This window comes from Halichoerus grypus, chromosome 3 (genome assembly GCF_964656455.1).
Source record: "Halichoerus grypus chromosome 3, mHalGry1.hap1.1, whole genome shotgun sequence".
Classification (NCBI taxonomy): Eukaryota; Metazoa; Chordata; class Mammalia; order Carnivora; family Phocidae; genus Halichoerus; species Halichoerus grypus.
Window position 1 is genome coordinate 125172867 of NC_135714.1, and position 18967 is coordinate 125191833.

Sequence of the window (18967 nt, forward strand, 5' to 3'; positions counted from 1 at the left end):
ACAGCGAGAGAGGGAACACAATCAGGGGCAGAAGGAGAGGGAGAAGCAGGCTTCCCACAGAGCTGGGAGCCCAAGTGGGGCTCGATCCCAGGACCCTGAGATCATGACCTGAGCCATAGACAGATGCTTAACCATCTGAGCCACCAGGAGCCCTGAACTTTTTTTCTTAATATAAGCATTTATAGAATAAGTTTTACTCTAACATTTGCTTTTGCTGCATCCATAGGTTTTGGAATATTGTGTTTTCTTTTTCTTTTGTTTTGAGACCTATTTTGATTTGCCATTTGATTTCTTATTTGGCCCATTGCTTGTGCAATAGTATGTTTTTAATATTTACATATTAAATATTTAATATTTACATTGTAGATTTTCCAGCTTTGTTTTATTGTTGATCTTCAGTTTTGTACCATTGTGGTTGGAAAATATACTTGGTATGATTTCAGTCTTTTAAAATTTATAGTATTTGTTTTATCTCTTTTTATATGATTTAACCAGGGGATTATTCTGTGTGTACTTGAGGAAAATGTGTATTCTATTTTTCTTGGATGGAATGTTTTATGTATATATCTTTTAGAACCATGTATTCTGAAGTATGCCTCAAGTAAGAAGTGTTCTTGTTGATTTTGCACCTGGGATAATGAAATTTGCTGAAAATAAAGTGTAAAAAAACAAAACAAAACAAACAAAAAAAACCCCCAAAACACCAAACTCAGGGAATATGACTCTGTAACCTGTACTCAAACCACTAACCCCCATTGCCTCTATTTTACTGAGCCACATTTTTAATTATTTTTTTTCAGGCAGAAATTCAAATAATACCTATTTATTTTACTTCAGAAATAATATCATTAGTCGTCATTCACAAATAGGGAACTAACTCTAAAGTTAGTTTTAGAAATTACATAACGAATAATAGTGCTGTAAGTCTAAGCATAGTTCACAATTGGTTATAATAAATGATATCTCCATCTAATGCAATATGGCACCATAAGATCGACTATTAAATTAAAAACAACAGTTAATATGAGTAAGAGTAATGAATGGAAATATGGCTTGAAATTGCCAATGGAATTTTCTCCTGTGAGACTGATCTAAGAATTACTAGTATATGAACTGAAGTAAAAAGTGAATGACAATCAAAAAAACAAAAAACAAAAACCCAGCTAGAAAATAATTAACAAAATGGCAATAAGCACATAATTATCAACAATTACTTTAAATGTAAATGAAATAAATTCTCCAATCAGAAGACATAGAGTGGCTGAACAGATAAAAACAAAAAACAAAAAACCACCATCTATATGCTGTCCATGAGGCTTATTTTAGATGTAAGGATATATAGACTGAAAGCAAACAGATAGAAAAAGATGTTCCATGCAAATGGAAAACAAAAGAAGGTTGAACTAGCTATACTTATAATAGAAAAAAATGGGCTTTTAAAACAAAGACTGTAATAAAAGACAAATAAGAGTATTACATAATGATAAAGGGGTCAATTCAACAAATATTTATAAATATTTATGCACCCAACATAGGAGCACCTAAATATATAAAGCAAATATTAACATACTTAAAGAGAGAAATAGACAGCCATACAATAAGAGTAGGGGTTTTAATATGCCACTTACATCAATTCAGACAGAAAATCAATAAGGAAACATTGGCCTTAAATAACACATTACACCAGATGGGACTTAACAGATATTTACAGAACATTCCATCCCAAAGCAACAGAATATACATTCTTCTCAAGTGAAAGGACATGAAACATTTTCCAAAATAGATCATATGTTAGGCTGTAAAATGTGTCTCAATAAATTTAAGACGAATGAAATCATATCAATCATCTTTTCTGACCATAATGGCATGACACTAGAAATAAATTATATGAAGAAAACTGGAAGATTCACGAATATGTGTAGATTAAACAGCATCTACTGAAAACCTGTAGGTGAAAGAAATCAGAAGAGAAATCAAGTAATACTTTGAGATAAACAAAAATGGAAATGTAGCAACAAAATTTATAGAATGCAATAAAAACAGTTTTTTTTTTTTTTTTACAATTAATTAAAAACTTTTTTCCATAAAAAAATTACCCCTTTTAATCAAGGGGTACCTGACTGACTCAGTCAGTAGACCATGTGACTCTTGATCTCAGGGTGGTGAGTTCAAACCCCATGTTGAGAGTAGACTTTACTTTTTTTTTTTTGATGTAGTGTTCCATGATTCATTGTTTGCTTATAACACCCAGTGCTCCATTCAATACGTGCCCTCCTTAATACCCATCACGGGGTTAACCCATCCCCCCACGTCCCTCCCCTCTAAAACCCTCAGTTTGTTTCTCAGAGTCCATAGTCTCTGATGGTTCATCTCCCCCTCTGATTCCCCCCCCTTCATTTTTGCCTTCCTACTATTTTTTTTTTTAACAAAAACAGTTCTAAGAAGGAAGTTCATAGCATTAAATGCCTATCTCAAGAAACAAGAAAAGTTTCAAATAAAAAACCTAACTTTACACCTCAAGGAACTAGAAAAAGAACAAAGTCCAAATTAGTAGAAGAAAGGAAATAACAAAGATTAGAGCAGAAATAAATAGACCAAAAAGATAAACAACACTAAGAACTGGTTCTTTGAAAAGATAAATAAAATTGACAACCCTTTAGGTAGACTCACCAAGAAGAAAAGTTTAACTAACAAGTTTCTGAGACACTTTTTCTCATTGCCCTCATCAATCTGGTTTTCCTCCCTCTCACTTTCCCTTCAGTATGTCTTTATGTGCATTCTATATTCACAAATCAATCATCTGCCAGACCATGAGACCCCATTCTTCATTGGATTGCGCTTCCAATGTCTTTGTGTAGTAGCACAACTACTGTGCCTGATCTTTTGATGCCTTTGCTCTAACGGTTGGTTCTTTCACATTGTGTTACTGAGTTGGCCTTGAGGGAGTTGCCAAGAGATTTGAGAGAAGGAAATCAGGAATCTAGGATTGAGTCAGAGAGCTTGTTTGAGTAGTGGATCCTAATTCCAAAATCCATGAACAGGTACTGAGTCTGTGCTCCTGACTGAGACACTCCAACACTGGGTCAGCCAAAGGGCCCACTATGTCCTCCTGGGTTCAGTGTTCAGTAATGATGATCACGAGATCCTGAAATAGGTTAGGACCCTGTTTAGCAGGCAAAATGCTACTATAGATTTGTGGTGTGGTCAGCTTTAAAAAATTGTATATTTTTATTTTTGGATCATAAATATGTTGCACATTTACTATATTCAAATAGAGAAACACATAATAGAAAAAGTAAAATGCATCTATTTTTTATATATTGAAAAAATAGAAATGGAATTTTTGGAAGACTAAATTATATTGGTAAATTGAGGGATTTATGTATCTTTAAAAATATTAAAATGGAAGTTTTCAGGAAGCACAAAAACTTTAGATATCACATTCCAAAAGAAAGTGTTAGACTATTGTGTGAATTTTTCAAAGAAATTGCCAAAAACCATTCACAGAACTCGTAAAATCCCTCATTCACAATAAGGCCATGTAAGTGTTGGGAGATTGAAGATTGCACACGGTAGTAGCAAATAGACCCTGAAATCCCAGGGGTTTAGACAAAATAATTTTCTTGCTCACATGAAGTCCACTGAGGATTGAGTGACTCTCCAGGGCAGCTCCCCTCCAAATACTCATTCAGGGATCCAGCTTGTTTCGATCCTGTGGTTTCACCATCTTAGCATAAGTCCCCCAAGGTCGCCATGGCAAAAATAGATAGCTTGGAAGACTCACATCTGCTCCTCCATGCTTCAGGCTGGAAGTGACTGCTTAGAGCCTACAGGCCAGAGTTAGCATTTTTATAATGACTGAAACATAGGACTCAAACAATGGTAGCTCTTACCATTATAATTTTTGGACAAGAGCATTTTGAGTGGCTGGATAAGAGTTCAACAGGTATAATTATCATTAATTAAAGTGTTACCCTATATTTCCTTTTTTTTTTTTTTACTATTACAAATAGTAGATACAGAAAGACATAATATGTCTTTATGTAAATCTTTGTCTTTGTATCTGATTACCTCCTAGAAGTAGATTAGCAGAGTTAAAGGATATGGACATTTAAAAAACTCTTGATTCATATTTCCAAATTCTTTGCTAGAAGTGTCAGGCTAATTTATCCTATCACCAGCAATGTAAAAACATGCTTAACTTATCAAAATTTCACAAGCAGTAAATGCTACCTTAAACAAATAAATAGGCAACATTGATTCTTGCACATTTGAATTTGATGCATTTTGTACCCGTCTTATCAGTACATTCACCCGCATTATTGCAATGATCAGAAAATGTAAACCTCAGAATCAAGACTCCATAAGTATCTTTTCCAGCCATGAATTTCCCATGCTTAGCCCAGTGTCTTGCACATAGTGGGAACATAATAAACATTTGTTATAATATTACAGGTGAAGTCTATCTATAGTGCTTTAACTTGTGCTTTTTTATTATTGATCTTGGTTTTTCTCATGTTTATTATCCAGTTGAATTTCTTCTTTGACTTTTCTTAGTTCCTTTACCATTTTTGTATTGATGTTATGTGGTTTTTTTCGCCGATTGGTAAATGTTCTTGAAATAATAATGATATTAATCCGTTATCACGTTTTTTTCAAATATTTCCCAGATTTATCTTTTAATTATATGAGGTCTTTAATAAACAATTTTTTAAAAGTATGTGTCAAATCTCTCAATATTTGTTTCTAATAGCAGGAATTCTATTCTAGGGGAATAGAATGTTTCCATGAGGAGGCTCCCTCTCTCCTTCCCCCTTCACTTCCCATCAAGGGCGGGGTGGAGAAGGACATAAGCTGGTGAAATGCTGAGCTCTCATCCTCTCTGGACTCAATTCTCAAGGAAGTTTGATCACCGAACTCCCCTGAAGCTCACAGGCACAGCTTTTGAACCTGCAGGAAAGTCTCAGCTTGAGCAGTCTGCCAGTAATTAGGTGGTTAAGATGAATTCTGGAAGATAATAGAGTCTGACTTGATGAGATATAAGCTTTGTTCCCCAATAAGCCTTCACAATTATGATCTGATTCCCACGTTTCTTCTGAATCGGTTCTAAACTTGGAGCACAGAGAGAATATAATGGTCCCTCAGTGAACCCCCTCATTTTCACTTGTGCTTTGTTCAATTGTTTGTATGTTCGAAGGTCTTTCCTATCTAAGACTGAATGAATATTTGCCAATATTTTCCACTCGGATTTTTATAGTTTATTTTTAAATGTTTCTCATAAAATTTAATTTTAAAGTAAGATGCAGAAGTCATTAGCATGACTGCAGAATGTTTGGTAAATATAGAAAATCATAAAGAGAAAAATGAAAACCATACTTAATTTTTATACTGTGTATCTTCTATTTCCAAAATTATTGACATGTATTCTTTTGTAGACTTAACTACGTTTAATCGGTTTCAGTGTTTCCTGTTAATTCTTTTACATTAGGACTTCCTTCTTCTTGAATTTTTATTTTTGATTTATCTCCTGTTGAATAGAATAGAATATACATGGAATATACCTTCACAGTGTGCTTCTGGAGCTTGCCTGCGTAAGAGCGTCTCTGTTGCTTCATGTAGGAGCCAGAACTTTGCTCGATAGCATTGCTCTCAGTTCTCAGCTTCACAGCATTCCGCTCTTTCCCCTCCCCTCGAGCCCCATGAACTTTCCTTCTTTTTCTTTTGTGGCATTTACTGCTGCAAGGGAGAAAACTGAGTCCTAATTTTTGTTACAATGCAGGCAATCTGTGCCTTTCTCTTTGAACGCAGGTAGGAGTCTGCCTTCATCGAAGTCATTCAAAAAATTACCAAGAATTTGTCTAGTTATGGATCTTTCTTACTAATTTATGACTGAAGCATGAAGGGCTATTTCAATCTGCACATTCTGAGGGTTTTCTTAGGGTCTGGAAAGTTTTCTTAAAATGTCTTTGGTTATCGTCTTTGTTTCAGTTACTACTGTGTACTCTTCCTCAGGAACTTCTATATTTACTACTTCTACTTCTCATTGCTTCTATCTCAGTCTTTCCCCTGCACTTTGCAAGTGTTTGAAGCTTGCCCCCATTTAGGACCAGTCTATTTAGTCTTGGTTTTTATTTTATTTTTATTTTTTTAAAGATTTTATTTATTTCATGAGTGTCAGAGAGAAAGGGAGGGGCCGAGGGAGAAGCAGGCTCTGAGGAGCAGGGAGTCCAATGCAGGACTCGATCCCAGGACCCTAGGATCACAACCTGAGCTGAAGGCAGATGCTTAACAGACTGAGCCACCCTAGTCTTGCTTTTTAAAGGTAAGCAGAATGGACAGTCTGCCTTTGCCTTTCTCTGCACTGGCCACTTAGTGCTGGTAGAATCCCCCTACTTCCACCTATAGTTGGGGGGCAATCAGTAGGAACAGCACTGCATTCAATTTCAGTGTCTAGCAGGCATTCCCCTAGGACTGAGATTTTATCCATTCTTACTTTAACTCCATGGTTCTCTTCTATTTTGGTCAGTTCTTGAAAACATCTAGTCTTTGGGGTTGGAGCTTCTTTTGAAGCTTATCATCTTGCTCATGGTCCTATCTTTGTCCTAGTTATTCGAGGACAGGACTTCTATGCCTAACACTTCTATGCCAAGTCTCTTTATGTTAATTTATGTTCTGTTATGCAGAACTTAAAGATTTAAAGTGTAAGGATTTGTTTGCCCAGGACTCATCTTTGCAGGCTAATTTCCTAGAAAAGAAGATGGACTTCAGCAAAGATGAAACCATTCACCTTAAGTGCTTTTAAGGCAATCAATTCTATCTATTGCAGTCCCTCTCTTCTGACAGGGGAGAGATTGGTGATGTCCAACTCTGAATGCCTGTGTGGCAAAACTTGCTATTTTTATGCCATATCCTATGGCTGCAACCATAAGGCAGAGACCTCAGCCCCCTCCCCTCTTTCTTCTCCCCCTCTGCTAATCATACAGGGGAGGGGCTGTGCTACATCAAATCACGAATGCTGAGCTGGCAGGGTAAGTCTTGTATGAAGGCTCTGCCATGTCATGTTGCTATTGTGTCTGTCCCCGGTCACACCAGGGGTGTGATCATACTTCCCTAAATATACAGCATCCAATGAAAGGGCAATGGGCAACCAGCGCACCTGCTACTGCTCCTGTCTCTGTGAGTTCTCTCAGAGCAGTGCTGCTCCAGCAGGCCTGCTGTGAGTGCTGCTGACCAATTACCTCGTTAGCATGGCAGTTGTCCCAGCAAACTGGGCATCTGTCCAGCTCCATACCATGGCCTTCTGGAAGCAAGTCAGAGTACTGGAAATAAATCAAAGACCAAGATTGGAATGGGAAGAGTCTGCTGGTGGTGTTGTGGCCAGCCTTCAGGAAAGCCAATGCGTTGACTATGAAAAATCCTTTGAAAAATCCTAAGTAGTGAGACACCTATGGGGTTAGGACTCTCAGTAATAGAATTCCTTGTTTCTTTTTGTGTGTGTGATATTGGAGAGAGTTGCCTTGCATGGGGTGGATCTTCACTGAGAGGAAAGCTGAACCACTGTCCCCATTAAAATTCATGCAAAAAAAAAATGAAAAGGGATGTCTTCTCTGTGATCACTAAAAATGGGTGAAATGTATTAGGGAAAAGTGCTGACCTAATATCAGCAAGACAAGGATAAGTGGGCTCCTGAATTCTAACTCCTTTTCATGAGATCAAGATGGTAAGGGGATGGTCCCTTACAGTGGTATCTGTTGCTAGATCAGGGTATGGCTCCAGAACCCTGTATCGGGGAGGGTGAAAGCCACTCTAGAGTGTCTTCACACTACCCTGTTCCTGGTGCCTTCTGGCCCCTGGTGAACTGTACTGAGATACACTACCTAGAATCTGTCCACGGAGCTGAGTGTCAACAGTAACTCTGGGACTTGAACTGGGCAAGCCAACCAGGACAACTCCTTTCTTCAGAAGTTCCCCTGTCATTGGGAGAGCTTGGGCTAATGCTGTAGAACTTGGTTAGCCATTACTCAATCCCTGCACTAACATCACAGATGATGGCCTCCTGAACCAGAAGATGTGCATGGCCTAAGCCCTTCCTACACTGGTCTTCCTCTGCCTGTTTTCAGTGACCATGATCAGCACTCCAGGGTTGTCACCCAACATCTATTCCTAATCATCCTCCTGTCTTCCCATAGCAAAGTTTAGACTCAAAGCTCTTATGGGCTGAAAGGGAAAGGGTTGCTGCCAATGAAAGATGGTATTTACAAGCCATGCTTGTATTGGAAGCACCAATTCCAATTGGAATTGGAAGAAGAGGAACAGGACAAAGAGGTAGACAGAAATTAAGGGTTAACTTGCTCAAGACTGATCCCTCCAGGCTAGCCTTTCAGAAGAGATTGGCCTTCTGTAAGGCTCTATAGAAACCAGCTAGACTCAGTGCTAAATCCACTAATCTGGTCAAAAGCAAGGCTGGGACCCAGATCCTAAATCACTGGAATTGGGGAAGGGGGAAAATTGTTGGTATTTGCTCAACTATGAATGCTGATGTGGTCAATCCTGTATGAGTTTGCTATCCCCACCCCAATCCTGATAGAATCACAACTGCAAGGCTTGGTCCCCAGCATGGCCCCAACCACTAATGATGATCTGGCAGAAGAGTACTGAAGGGATGGCTCTGCCATGTCACAATGCCACTGTTGTCCTGGCCCCAGATCATCCCAGGGGAGGAGCCAGGGTTTCCCTAATCATGTCTCTCAAGAAACCCTCTCTCCCAGCATCTGACATCTGGCCCTGCTGGACCTCTGCATGCTGCTCTAGAATGTATGGGCACATCTCCTCCTAACCTAGTGTCTGAGAGCTTTCTCCAATGCTTCACAGATGTAGTGTGAATGCTGCTTGTCCATTTGCCCTTATAAATAGGTCACAATTCTGAAAGAAGATACAGCCACTGATTTGTTACAAGTATTTGTCATTACATGACTACTCATGCCTGTTACCCCAGCTCTAGTCTGAAGATATGTGACATCAAGAATGAGACTGTCAGCACTTTAGTCAATGAAAATCAGGCCACATTGTGTACTAGGGCCTCATCTTTAACAGCAGTGGGAACTAGAACCTGTGCTCAACTCTGGCCAGGGGGCTCTGGGTGAGGCTCTAGTCACATATGTGCCAGTAGCCTGCACACTGGCCCTGACTGCACCCAGGTGCCCAGTCCCTGTGACTATGGCTTCTGCCCATGTTCATTTGCTCTATAGTTCCCTGAGGGTTCTGGAGCCATGCCCTGGACTACAGCCTGCTTGGTTGGGTCCTGACAACCTGCCCTTTGCCATCTGCCGGCTGGTATCCTGCTTTAACCTGAATGGGCACCCCTGCCCCTGAGCACAGCTGCTGCCTAGCTGTTGCTGTGGGGCCTCCATTTGCTTGTCTGGACCAATCAGTTCAGATTTGCGGAAGCTACACCTCCATCACCTCAGGGGGAGCTCTACAGCCAGGTGAGTTCCCACTGCACTCTAGCCACATATTCTAAGTAGTCCTAGTTTTACCCTCCTCATGACAATTCTACCCAGATTACAAAAACTGCACAGATGCTTTTCACCATTTGCAAAACACATCAACACTCAAAGTCAATGTCTGGAATTTTCAGCAACACCAACTCAGTCATTTTATTCATCAGGCAATCAAAGCATGGCTCTTAGGGTCTATGAACTGATTAAGGGCATAGAAAAATATTTTGGACCTGACAAAAAGTGGTCGCAAAACAAAAAATACAATCTAACTAAAAAATAATTTCATAGCCAAAATATTCTATTCGCTGTGAAATATGGGTGCATTTTATCATATTGTAGAGTGGGCCACAAAAATGGGAGCACACCAAGGACCTGCAAGTGTAATCTCACAGCGGCCCCACCCTCACATTTCCCAAACTCAGCCTCGTCCTCAGTCACTGAAATGATATGGGCAACCATGGTACCTGGTCGCTGAGTAAATGAATAGATAAATGAATAAAGAAAGGTAGCAATGAATAAATTCTCCAACAGAAATTCCTTCAGAGATTTTAAAAAATCAGGGGGGGAAACTGGAAGTTGTTGTTTAATGGGTATTGAGTTTCAGTTTTGCAAGATGAAAAAGTTCTGAAGACAGATTGCACAACAATGTGAATATAAGAAATACTACTGAACTGTACTCTTAGATGTTCAGATGGCAAACTTTGTTAGGCATTTTTTTTCTGCAATAATTCTTTGAATCAAACTAAATCTTAAAAATCACAATTAGGGGCGCCTGGGTGGCTCAGTTGGTTAAGCGACTGCCTTCGGCTCAGGTCATGATCCTGGAGTCCCAGGATCGAGTCCCGCATCGGGCTCCCTGTTGTCAGCAGGGAGTCTGCTTCTCCCTCTGACCCTCCCCCCTCATGCTCTCTCTATCTCATTCTCTCTCTCAAATAAATAAATAAAATCTTTAAAAAAAAAAATCACAATTAAACTTTATAGAAAAATTCAGAATATACCTATGATAGCTATTTGAATCCCACTGGGCCACTCTTACATTTTCATCAATGTAGCCCTGACTTCTTCAGCCTTATTTTCATATATTATTTCTTATTTCTTTGGACCAGTAATGGACAGTTCAATTATCTGATTTCTTACTGCAGGTGACAGAAAATTACAGAAATGAAACAAAACAAAAAACAGTTTTTATTCTATTCAATCGGGGAGGATTTCCGAGAGTAGAGAACAAAAAGGTGCTAAATTATATTCTAATATACAATTTTCATAATTAGCACATCATGAAAGTAAAGCAATCTTTTGTTTGCACAGAGCAGTGACTATAGGCTCTGAAGCTAGCTGACTAGTCAACACAAGCTTCACTACTACCCAGCTTAATCTCTTTGTGACAGTTTTCTCATCCTCAATGTGAAGATAATAATTTTTAAAAGCTTAAACAAGTATCTACCTTACCTGTGAAATGAGAATATGTTTTAAAAGCTTAAGCAAGAATTTTACCTTCCTTAAGAATTTATCCCATTTTTTAAAAGACTTATTTATTTATTTGAGAGAGGGAGAGAGAGAGCATGAGCATGAGCAGGAGGGGCAGAGGGAGAGAGAACTCAAGCAGACTCCATGCTGAACACAGAACTGGACGTGGGGTTCGATCTTACAACCCTGAAATCACCACCTGAGCTGAAACCAAGAGTAGGATGCTTAACCACCTGCGCCACTGAGGCGCCCAAGAATTTATCCCATTTTTACAAATTGAAAGACAAAACTCTACTTTTAACAATAGGCTAAATGTTTTAACAAATAACTTGTCAAATTATAGTGATATTATCTTTTCCTTACCGTGAATATATAGAAGCTTAAACCCAAACTCTGAATGCTGCCGTGTCCCTATTTTACTTTTCCACTCTGAGTTCTTGCCACCGCTCAGAAACACACTTTCTGCTTTAAACAGGTTGCTCCTCCTATCAGGTCCTCTAATGATGCTTTAGCTTTTATGCTTTAGTAGCTCCCTCTGACAGAATATATTCTTGTTTCCTTACCTGCCTAAATTCTACCCATCTTCCAAGTTCCTCACCAGTCCCTGCTGATTCCATTATGCCTTCCTTGAATCTAGTCTGTATGATCTCTCACTTCTCTGAATTTTTCTGGTACTCCTGAAAATGGTCCTCAAGATGGCCCTGGAACCAACCCTCTACCACTTCCTAGCACCTACCATGTTGTAGATTACAATGTTTAATTTCCTGAAGCACAAAAACCTTTTTTTTTGTTTGTTTTCTTTTCTTTTCTTTTCTTTTTTTTTTTACCTTTCTCAAAGCCCTATAAAGTCCTAGCCACAAATTAATAAATATTTTCTAATTTAACTGTTTGGCCAAAGTCAAAACTTTTGTGGAAAATGAGACAGTTTTTTGAGAAAAGACATAGCATCCTTCATGCTATCTTTTCATATATTTTCTTTGCATCTTATCTACCCACCATTCCTTCCATAAATAATTTTAATTCTTAAGTTTTTATTTGCATTCTTTAGTAAACCACCACACAAAATATGTTTTTGATGCTATTTGTTGTTGTTTTAGACTTTGGCTTGTCTTAAGGTAACATATCATTATGAAGTTTCTTTTAAAGGACCTTTCCTTCAGAAAGTGCTCTAAAATCATGATGGGGTGATATCTAAATTATAGAGATATTTTTGTAGGGGACATAGAGGCACTAGGAAAATCATGAAGTATGCCTTCCTTTTTTCCCATTTTCATACATGAGAAATCAAGTTAAAATGAACAGAGGACTGTAAGAAAGAAAAAAAATTCAAAGCTGTACAGCATGTAGCACTGACCGATATGTGGGAGGGGTCCGGGAGGATGCTTTCTCTTTGTGATGATGCTGCTGGGAACTCCAGCCTGAGCGCTTGGGTGGACATATGACCGCAAGGAAACTTACGGGGAGTCCATAAGTCATACATCTTTGCTTTTTAATCTCAATAACTTACATTCTTATTCTAATGCCTCAGGTCTTTTTCTCAATTCCCATGTACTTTCTGGTTGCATGGACTCTGAATCCTCCAGAGCAACGAGGACAGCCTGACAAATGACCACTCACCATCTTCCTCGAAAAGAAGTCCCATGTGCGCATGCGCCTCGGCTTCTTTCTTCCCACCGTCAATTTTGATCAGTTGAGCAATCTTAAAACATCGTTCGTAGAAGTAGTTCCTTACCCATTTGTCTTCAGAATTATTGAAGTAACAGGCCAGTGCATACAAGTTATTATAGACACCTTCGAAGTATTCTTCAAAGAAAAACATAAACTGCATTAGAAAAATGTTTCACAGCTTGTCCCTTCAAATGGCAAACCAACATAGTGATATTTTTCCCCTTAAAAACATGATTAGCTATTTTTAAAAATGGAATGCAAAATTCAGCTACTGTATTTTAACCACTAAAACACTTACATTAAGGGATGTACACACACAAAAAGCAACAAAAATCTTTTTGAAAACTTAGAACATGTTAGAAATTGACATACTCTTTGGTTGAAACATTAGACTTTATATAAGACTCAAGTCAGGATAATATGTACTAGAACTGTTCTCAGTTCTTGTGGAAGAAATGAGAATGTGTTATCATCAAGTACCTTTCCCATCAAAGATTTGAAGAGATTTAGAGATTCAAGAGAAAGCAATGTTCCTAACCATCGCAAAAAAAAAAAAAAAAAAAAAAAAAAAAAGTTAATGAAGAAAGCAGATAAGATATGAAAATAGCAAAGTATTTTTACCCAGAAGGAAAAACAATCATGAGCTTATCAATATAACAAATAATGGTTGGGATGACCCTATAAGGTCCATATACTTTCTGCAATATTTCCAGTGATACAAGTTACTAGCAATGTTAACAAAGAGTGGATTTCTATTTTCTGAGTATCCTTTTCTGCTGCAAATGCATTAATACTAGTCATCCTTCTCACTCAGACAGTTATTAGTTTATTGGTTGTTAGTTTTTAAACCCTCCCTTTTTTCCTAAAGTGGCACCTGACCTATTTGTACACAAAAAGTGCATTAATAAATTGTGAGTCAATCTTATAAACCCCACTGCAATCAATCATAAACTTGGACGAAAATGTGTGTGTTAATAAATTGTGCCTCAGTCCTGTAAACTCCACTCTATTGGTGAATAGGAACAAATTAATAATCTTTACATCTTTTTGCATCTGTGCTGAAAGCACAGTTGTAGACACGTGGTAACCTCTGGATTACCCTTTCAAGGCTTTTTTATAACAATCATTATCTATTAGAATTCACTGATACCAATTATTCACTATAATCAGAAGAGTCAACTCAAATATTCCTGAAAGGATTACAATTATGAAAAATACTTATACATTGCCCACTAGTATTCCTGTAAGATTAAAATCAAAAGGCCCAGAAAAAAATGAAACAAGGTTGATACAACAAGAGGCAATTTTCAATAACTGTACATAAGTCACTCTAATGTTTCAAAAGAAATTTCTAAAACTTATGTCATTCCTTTATATATGCTGCTTCATAATTTCATAGGAAATTAAGATTTATCTCAAAATAAGCATTATACCTAAACATTAAAGTAAAGAAGAAAAAAAAAGTCTCCCTGTCTCCCTATTTTTGAATATTTTTTGAAGGAGCTGGGGATTCTGGAGAGCCATTCTGCTTTTAAGGTTACTCAAAATAGGCAAGAGCTTAGGTGAAAAGCAGTAAGTAACGGGAGTTATTTACTTAAAACAAATACTCTCAGAACTGACTTCTCTTATGTCTTATCTTTGCATTGTGAACCTTCTACCTAAGGTGAATGGAGCACTAAAGTCTGTTTTGTAATATTTTATATTCTTTGTCATCTTTAGTGCTTAGAGAGTTATGATTTTTTTAAAGTCTGTAAAGCATTCTATATTTTCCATTTTTAAAAGTTATATAAAGAGCTTCTTTAAAAAAAGCGACCCCAAAATAATTTTTCTGATTTTTAGTAATTATACCTTAATAGAAAAACATTTCCAATATTTCATAAAGTTTTTTTTAGAACAAGTTGTATAAGCTATAAAGATTCCATATTTAAAGACCACTTGTCAGCTAAGCTATTTTCTACAGAAAATATGGAATAATTTTCAGAGTATTAAGTATAAAGGAATATGTCAAGTTTTTTTTTTTTAATATTTTATTTTTTTATGATTTATTTATTTATTTATTTGAGAGAGAGAATGAGATAGAGAGAGAGCACATGAGAGGGGGGAGGGTCAGAGGGAGAAGCAGACTCCCCGCCGAGCAGGGAGCCCGATGTGGGACTCGATTCCGGGACTCCAGGATCATGACCTGAGCCGAAGGCAGTCGCCTAACCAACTGAGCCACCCAGGTGCCCAGGAATATGTCAAGTTTTGAATCTTTGAACAATCCAAATATATGGGCTGTACCCTTTACCTTCTAAGCAGCCTTATCTCCTTGCTTGTAGACCACTTACTTGAATTGTCAGCAGATATTTACAAGATGAAAATCATTTTTGTTGTTGGTTTATTATTTAGATCAGTATTCATTGTGCTATCTAAAAATAAATTATTTCCATGATGAAATAAATTTGGAAAATGCAGTTGCTAACTTCCTTCTTTCAGTGACCACACAATATGCATCAGCATGTTAAAGGCTCTGGTAAGCCCTGCAATCAACCAACTGCTTAATGTCCATGTTAATTCATCTGGTGTTTCTCAAACTTATTTTACCAGATAATTATTTTTGTTTTGCTTTACATAAAACCTGTAAAGATCCTATGGGACTCTGCTTGCATAGAACATACTTGGTGTATCTTAAATAAATGTTATTAGAAAAAAATTGCTGCTTAACCCTTAACAATAATTTAAAGTCAAGTGTAAATAATGTTTGAATTATCTATTGATTCAGTTGCCCATTACCATTATTGCCATCTCTTCTCTAGCCCCATGGGGCACAAGGCCCTAATCATAATATTACAGATGGTACAGAGATGATTTACAACAATGGGTAATATAAAAAATGTTATTAGGGGGCCAAAAAAACCCCCACCTTAACAAATGGAAAATAATCGAAAAAGAAATGACTGGCTTACTTAAAGTACTTCTTTGCTATAAAACAGCAAGTGATGTTTTGCAGAGTAATTTAAATAACTCTAGGTTCCTGCTCTGTAAGTCTCAAGAGACAGAACTGACCCAAGATGACTATTGTTAGTGCCATAGCTTTGATTAAATGAACTTCATTGTGACCCTAGAGTGATAGTCTTTCCAATGAGAAGCAATGAGAAAGCTCAGAGATACAATACCTCAGGAAAATTTTTCTCAGATTCCGTATGTCTCATGACCAAATAGGATGGAATCCTGAGACACGATTAACAAATGTTTATATTCTAGATTAAGATGTGTGTGTGTGTGTGTGTGTGTGTGTGTGCATGCATTTTTTAAGATTTAGGATTAATTCAAGTTAGTAAGAGTGAATGTGTTTATCTCATTTTCTGGGATGTTTTTAACTCTTATCACATTTTTTCTTCAATAAAATTCATGTGTTAAATGTGAAACAATTATACAATTTTTTAAAAACGCATACAAATATTCACATATACTTCAACTGAAGTATTTCCAACAATGTTTTTTGCAATGATTTTCATTTTCTGTATTTCAACCAGGCAAAAGCCAGTGCATTTTGAAGGAGATAACCTTAAAGAAGAGTTATTCTGAGCAAGAGGTAATTTTATTTCATTTAGCAAATGCAACTTAGTTATGATGAATATATGATAAAGACACCCAGTAAAGAAAATATCTCTTTACATATACCATGTGTATAAAATACTGAGTACTATAAAGTTTGGACTTTGTTAATTTTTGGAATTGGAGAAACAGCTTTATTTAAATGTTTAGTTACTTTCCTTTAATAAAAAATTAAAATGTTTTCTACCTTAAAATAGACTACTTAGCATTTTAGTTTCTTTATAATTACAAAATGCCTTATGACAAGTTTCTCATATTTATGTAACCAGTGATGTATTTAGCTCATATTTATGCTACTCAAATGAAAGCCTCTTTTTAAAACACTTAGTGAATATGATGAATTTAACTTGAAAAAATGACTAATGGGAAAATTTTATCTTGCTCAATTCTATTTTCAGTGCAAATATCACTTCAGAATTTGGAGCTGAAACTAGAATGTAGATTTTTTACAATAACATTTTTTATTTATAATAGTTAATTTCTTGAGAAATTAGATGTCACATTTCAAAATTTGCCAAAGGATTCTATTTTTAAAGTCAATCCTGCAGTTAAATACTTTTCATAATACAAATATTCACCTCCTTTCTACACACACACACATACACACACACTCACTTGTGCTGTTAGGATTTTTGTATATCTCCCGTTTGTAAGCCAGGTGACAACCTGATGGGAAACATGTATTAACTCCACTATAGAGGCTGAGAGACTTTTGCTGCCTCTCTAATACAGTTCCATGTCCCCATTAATTTTCCCCACTGTAGCACTGGTTGACAAAAAGTTGTGTAATATTCTATTTTCCCATAGGAAGCTCTGAAATGAAATATAGGCATTGTTGGGACCCAAGGTTCTCTTTTCAAGCCCTATGGTATTTTCACACAGAAAGTTGAAGAAAATAATAATTTAAACCACCAAATTTATATGCCAACTTTAGGATTTCCTTTCTTTGATTATATAAAATGACCAATTCCTAATATGTAACTAGGAAAGCCTCATGACAATGGTATCAGTACAATTATAGTAGAGATTAAAAATTTTCAATACTTGAAACATTGACTTTCTGGAAAATTTTGGATACAAAAAAAAGGGAATTTATTAGAAATGATGTGATAGAAAATATAAAATTAACAATTTTATTCATAATTATTATTGCAAGCTTTTCATGTCTTCTCACTATTCACTAATAAAAATTCTCTGATTGAAATCTGTAGGACTTATAGATAAGACCTTCAAATTCCATTATATAAATACTAGAAAATCAGTACAATTTTCAAGTTATAGTACTCTTTGAAAGTATCTCATCAGTAAAAGTCAGTATTCAGGTTACATATTTTTAAAACTATGGAAAGATTAGTATTCATTATACAAAAGATTTTAACACATTGGAAAATTCTGGAGATGTGATCAGGTGCTATGCACTGTCTTCCTGGCTTGGAATGACATCAGCAGGATGCCCGTGTGTCTGGGCAGCTTTGTGATACAGTGGTTCCCTATCACGTATTCCATACAGATGCTTAGATGTCTAGAATGAATGGTGCTCAGGTGTCTTATGTTTTGAATTCATACATGAGACACTCTGGAATCTTCCCCCAGGCTCACTGTTCCGTTCCTGCAGCACTGCTGCCCCCAGTCCCTCCACTTACCTTTCCTTTCAGCTGCCTCAGCCCTGGTCAGGTAGTGGTAGAAGTGATCCAGCTTATCAGGCTGTTCTTCCAGAGGTCTCTGCAACCACAAAAGGGACCTAACCCTCGCGGTCTCCCGCAGGGCATCCCACTTCTCCATCAGGGCGAAGAGCTCGCTAAAGGACTTGTGATAACCATCTCGCAGCATGTCCACACAAATGTTCTTCTTGTATGAGTTCCGGTAACTGGGAATAAGAGACCCAACGCTCAGAACATTATTTTAATCCTTTAAATCCATGCAGTGTTTTTCTTGTCTAAAAATTCAAGGTTGAATCGTGCTGCCCCCCTTTTATTTTCCTGAGTGAAAGCTGAAAACTCTCTTTGCCCCAAACACTTATAATTGAACAACTTCAGTTTAATGAAAGATGCCAGGAGCTACCCAAATATAGTAATTTTAGTAAAATTACATTATAAATATATCAGTTCCAGAGCTAAGCTCCCTTTAAGGACAGATAAAGGAGTTGACTGATGTCAGTCCATTCTGGCTGCTAGAACAAAATATAGTGACTGAGTGGCTTACAAACATCAGAAATACGTTGCTCACAGCTCTGGAGGCTGGAATTTCAAGGTCAGGGTCCAGCATGGTCGTCTTCTGGCGAGGGCCCTCTTCCTCGCTCTTGGCTGGGTTCTTCTCACAGTATCCTCACATAGTGGAAGGGGCTTAGGGATCTCTCTGGAGACTTTTTTTTTTATAAGGCACTAATCCCATTCATGAGGGCTCTGCCCTCATGACCTAAGCATCTCCCAAAGACCTCAATTCCTAATACTATCACCTTTGGGAGTTAGGATTTCAACATATGAATTTGGGGGAACACATCCAGACCATAGCAATTACAATATCCAAAAGTACTTGATATACTAGCCTCCCAGTAAAACAAAACAAAACAAAAATATGCCAAGCAAAAATTAAACATGCCATTTAATATTTTAAAAATGCACTCTATATTAAGCAGCTTCATTGTATGTTATGGAAGTTCATTCATTCATTCATTCATTCATTCATGCTTGGATGTTTGGCTAGAAAATGTTTATTAAAATCTATTACTAAGTATA

At 37.1% G+C, this 18967-nt stretch overlaps 1 protein-coding gene across 1 annotated transcript in view; it reads right to left on the reverse strand.

Annotated features, from left to right (window-relative positions):
* TTC29 (tetratricopeptide repeat domain 29) overlaps positions 1-18967 on the reverse strand; it is a 261685-nt gene that overhangs the window by 178903 nt on the left and 63815 nt on the right. Inside the window, exons 5-6 of the mRNA XM_078068212.1 lie at positions 17876-18099; positions 12585-12770 (exon numbers count right to left, since the gene is read on the reverse strand). Of these exons, the coding sequence (XP_077924338.1) occupies positions 12585-12770; positions 17876-18099 (410 nt within the window). The remainder of the gene's footprint in view (positions 1-12584; positions 12771-17875; positions 18100-18967) is intronic.